A 5,274-nucleotide genomic window follows, 5' to 3' on the forward strand; every position below is an offset into this window, starting at 1 on the left:
AAAAAAAAAAAAAAAAAAAAAAAAAAAAGGCCCCTTTAGGGTCAGTAGTTCTGCACTGCAAAGGGCCCACAGATGCAAAACAGTGATTCACACTGTTAAGCATAAAAGAGCAATATTATTAACTAAGACTACTTCTTTCATAAAGTATCTCAATTCCTCAAATTCAAAGAATTATTCAGATGAAGAAAAAGTCCAGATATAAGGAAGCCCTTAAGAATCTTAAATGACCTTTCTTGTCTTTTAAAACTGTATATAACATTTCAGAATTGTATAATTGAAGTAACATAATAAATTAATAATAACACAGATCCTGTCCCTTTCTCTTTGGTATTCTCTCCTTCCTTCCTACAGGTATGTGGACAGAGAAGCCATCTTCTGACCATGAGGTGATTAGCACACTCTGATAATGTCTAGGAGGAAATAGACATAGGTCTCGGTCTGTGACAGCACTGCAGATTGCCTACTACCAGACTACTTCTTACATAAGAAAAATAAATTACTGTTATTTAAATAACTTCTTTTCAAAGTTTCTGGTATTTGCAGCTGAACACAATTCTTAACTGATACAAGCAAAAATTCTCCAAAATAGGGAGGGGAACACACTGCAAGTAAGAATTAATAATGGTGGATAGAATAAATGCTGTGGTTCAGTTATCAAAAATACACTGAGGCTGGTGTGGTGGTTCATGCCTGTAATCCCAGCAGTTTGGGAGGCTGAGGCAGGATTATGAGTTCAAAGCAAGCCTCAGGAATTTAGTGAGGCTCTAAGCAACTCAGGTAAGACTTTGTCTCTAAACAAATTATAAAATAAAGGTGTGTGTCCAACTACAACTAAAACAAAATATTAAAAAAAGGGTGGGGGGCTGGGGATGTGACTCAGTAGTTAAGCACCTCTGGGTTCAATTCCTGGTACAAAAAAAGAAAACAAAACAAAATGTTGAGGCTGAATGTGGTGTGCTGTATGTTTCTAATCTCAATTGCTTAGGATGCGGAGGCAGGAGAAACACAAGTTCAAGGCCAGCCTGGGCCACTTATTTGAGACCCTATTTCAAAATAAAATAAAAAGGGATAGGGATGTAGCTCAGTCACGGAGCATGTGAAGCTCTGGGTTCAATTCCTATTACTGGGGGAAAAATGACAATCAGTATTTCCTCCCAACCTAGACCAACAATATCTAGCAAGATTCTGAGGTGTTTCTTGATCAACAAAATTAAATAATGTTGTCACATAAGTGTATTATTATTATACACTTATTCTTTGAATTTATGTATTTTGGATAAATATTGGAATATTTATTTAACAAAACATTCCTTTTTACACCCATTGTAGGTAACAATTATCATCAGATTGGATGTTTTGGAAAGATGAATAAGTCAGAAATTAGTACACATGATGTTGCTCCTGGGATCCACATATGAGGAGGAAAACAAGACTGGTTGAGGGAGATATTAAGTTGTGATGCAGTCTTCTTTTTTAATTAATTTTTTTTTGTAGTTGTAGATAGCAGCACATAAAAATAAATAAAATAAAGGCATTCTAAGGATGGAACCCAGGGCCTCACACATGCTAGGCAAGTGCTCTGCCACTGAGGTATAGCCCCAGCCCTGTGATGCAGCCTTTTTTTAAATTTTATTTTATTTATTTTAGTTGATGGACCTTTATGTTTTATTTATATGTGGTGCTGAGAATCGAACTCAGTGCCTCACACATTCAAGGCAAGCACTCTACCACTGAGCCACAACCCCAGCCCTGTGATGCAGTCTTAATGATGTCCTCAGCTGACATCCACTGTGAGCTCTGAGATAGCCCTCTGATCACTCGTGGGATGCTGGCTGGCCCTGGCTGGAGGGTACATGCACAGGAAGGTAGTTTTCTTCAGCGAGGTACTACCATAGGCTGGCTGGCAACTGAGGACTATCCCCAGCAGCTAAGGTATATCCTGCATTCCTAAATGGAGATCTGGGGGGCCATCATAGTGTACCTCATTGTACTATGGTATATCTCATTATTATAGATATGAACACTTTTATTCCATTAGTTACCTAACAGAGTCTTTACTTAACAGTCAGTTCTCCAGACTTACTGATAGTGGTGAACACACTGGTGAAGCAGAAATAGTCCACAGCATTGAGGGAAAGAAGATGGTAAAGAAACTGCTCTCTTTCTTCTTCACAACGTAGAAAAGCATAGCGCTTATAAAGCTTCCTAAAAACGAATAAGACAAGCACAAAACAACAGTGTATTTTTTATACTTTTCATTATATTTAAAAATAAACACTTCACTAAACAAAGGGAAGAAAACAATGTTGAAAAAACAGAATTCACAAAAAATGGACATATTAACAGTTAATAAAAGGTTTTTAACTAGTAAAGGGGGAAAATACATGAAAATTTTTTTTTTTTTTTTGTATTGGAGACTGAACCCAGGGGTGTTTTACCACTGAGCTACATCCCCAGCTCCCCACCTTAAAAAAAAATTAAAATAACTTTATTTATTTTTATGTGAGGCTGAAGATTGATCCTAGCACCTCATATGTATGAGGTAAGGACTCTACCACTGAGCCACAATCCCAGCCCTCCAGCCCTTTTTAATTTTTTTTTGTGGTGCTGGGGATTGAACCTAGGGCCTTGTGCATGTGAGGCAAGCACTCTACCAATGGAACTCTATCCCCAGCCCTCCCTTTTTAATTTTTTGTTTTAAGAAAAGACCTTGCTAAGTTGCTGCGGCTAGCCTTGCAGTTGCCTTCCTGTTACCCCAGTCTACCATGTTGCTGGGATAACCGGTATGTGACACCCTGCCTGCCTTTGCCATGAATTAAGTTTTTCATTAAACTAATAGAAGTTGGACATGGTGGTGCATACCTGTAATCCCAGTGACTTGGGAGTCTGAGGTAGAAGGATTACAAATTCAAGGCCAGCCTGTCCAACTTAGTGAGACCCTGTCTCAAAAAAATGTAAAGGGCTAGGGATGCAGCTCAGTGTAAAGCAACCCTGGGTTCAATCCCCAGTACTGTAAACAAAATAAAACAAAAAATGAAACAATAAAGATTTAAAAATTATAACTGGCACCAAGGAGGAGCTAATGTTATCCTTATAGTTGGTGGGATTGCAAATTTCAGGAAAGCAATTTGTTGGTAAGTTCCTGTCAACTAGTCATAACCGTTAACTCATAAATTTTACTTTTAGGGATCAGTCCTAAGTATACAATATGAAATGTGGGCGAAGGTTTACTTACAGCTGGGCATGGTGGCGCATGCCTATATTGCCAGTGGTTTGGGAGGCTGAGGCAGGGGATTGAGAGTTCAAAGCCAGCTTCAGCAACTTAGTGAGGCCCTAAACAATTTAGCAAGACCCTTCCTCTAAATAAAATATTAAAATAAGGGCTAAGGGATGTGGCTCAGTGGATAAGGTGCCCTTGGGTTTAATCTCTAGTACCAAAAGAAAAAAATTTTTAAAAAGATTTACTTACAAATGTCCACTAAAATGTTATTTGTGAAGTAAAAACCTTTTAGGCTGGGGCTGTAGCTGGGGTGAAGTAAGATCCTGGGTTCAATTCCCAGCAGTGACAAAAAACAAAAAATAAATAAAAACTAAAATGTTTCACAATATATTCACATGCTGGAATACTGTTATGGCCATTTAAGATAAAAGTTTATGAAGGGTTTTAACAATGGCATAGTTGCTACTACAAAAAATATTACTCTTTTTATTTTTTTGGGATGGGGTAACTAGGGATTGAATTCAGGGGTACTCAACCACTAAGCCACAGCCCCAGCTGTTTTTTGTATTTTATTTAGAGACAGGGTCTCACTGAGTTGCTTAGTGCCTTGCTTTTGCTGAGGCTGGCTTTGAACTCGCAGTCTTCCTGCCTCAGCCACCCGAGATGCTGGGATTATAGGTGTGAGCCACCACGCCTGGCTTAATATATTTAATTCTTTTTTAAAAAAAAAAAATCTTTGTTTTATTTAATTATTTATTTTTTCATGTGGTGCTGAAGATCAAACCTAGTACCTCACACATGCGAGGCAAGCACTCAACCACTGAACTACAACCCCAGCCTCATATATTTAATTCTTATGACAATCCTATGAGATAAGTCTATTAGCAATCTCATTTTTTATAAATGGAAGAACAGAGGCATAGAGAAGTTAATTATCTTGTCCAAAGCTATTCAAAAAGTAAGGAGTAAAGGCAGTATTCAGACTTCAGAGTTTAAACTTTTATATATTGTGAAACCATGTTAGGCTAAAAAAGGATGGCACTGAATTGCAAATACACTATAATTTTAACTAAGAAGGTATGAATAGATGACAGTATAGATGAAAGTACAGAAATATTTAATATTGTTCTTTATGCAATAGGATTATAAACTATCATGTTCTTCTTCTTTGTACTTTTTTTTTGTTTTTGGTAATGGTGATTGAACTCAGGGGTACTTTATCACTGAACTGCATCTCCAGTCTTTTTTATTTTGAGAAAGGGTCTTGCTAAATTTCTGAGAGTCTTGCTAAATTGCTGAGGTTGGCTTGGAACTTGTGATCTTCCTGCCTCAGCCTCCCGAGTTGCTGGGGTTAAAGTTGTATGCCACTATGCCTGGCTCTTTGTACTTTAGCCACAATGGGCATAAATGACTTTAATGATTGGGGAAAAAATGTTAAAAGACAAGGTCTGGTTCACAGTTGATAAATTACATTTTATTATCAAAACGACTCTCTGGACATTAAGACTTATCCTAAAATGATCATGGGGTAATTAATCCAAGGGTGATACATATAAAAGTAGAACTGCAAAAAGCACTGGGTTACTATGACGGGATTACAATAAACTGTCATATTTAGGTCTTGCTTAGATTCTTTACATATATATGCTCTTAAAAACTCAAAAGTCCTTAGCCTTCAAAAAAGCTCTAATGTATACATTCAGACATGTATTCAGGATTTCTTGATAAAGGAAACTACCAAACCAATTAACAATTAATTGTCAGGCTATTAAATGGTTTCCTGGCTTTAGATTATTGAGCATAATGTTGACAAGACTGTCATAAACCCTTTACTGTGAACCCTTCTCCCATCCTTTTTATGCTACTCTAGGTTTCGAAGTTGCTGTCAAACTGTACAGATGAATTTTTTTTTTTTTTTCTGATTAGAACATAGCAATCTGGCCCTTGGCTATAAAGTATGATGAGCCCTCCCAGCAATGATCAAATATTATGTTAAGATAGTTTCTTTTTTCTTTTTTTTTTTTGAAAGAGAGAGTGAGAGAGAAAAGGGGGGG

General features: G+C 37.1%; 1 protein-coding gene across 1 annotated transcript in view; it reads right to left on the bottom strand.

Annotated features, from left to right (window-relative positions):
- The window catches only part of Dennd5b (DENN domain containing 5B), a 115,250-nt gene that overhangs the window by 14,868 nt on the left and 95,108 nt on the right, over positions 1 to 5,274 (bottom strand). The window contains exon 17 of the mRNA XM_048802439.1: positions 2,084 to 2,205. Coding sequence (XP_048658396.1) covers positions 2,084 to 2,205 — 122 coding nt within the window. The remainder of the gene's footprint in view (positions 1 to 2,083; positions 2,206 to 5,274) is intronic.

This window comes from Marmota marmota, unplaced genomic scaffold (assembly GCF_001458135.2).
Source record: "Marmota marmota marmota unplaced genomic scaffold, marMar, whole genome shotgun sequence".
Taxonomy (NCBI): Eukaryota; Metazoa; Chordata; class Mammalia; order Rodentia; family Sciuridae; genus Marmota; species Marmota marmota.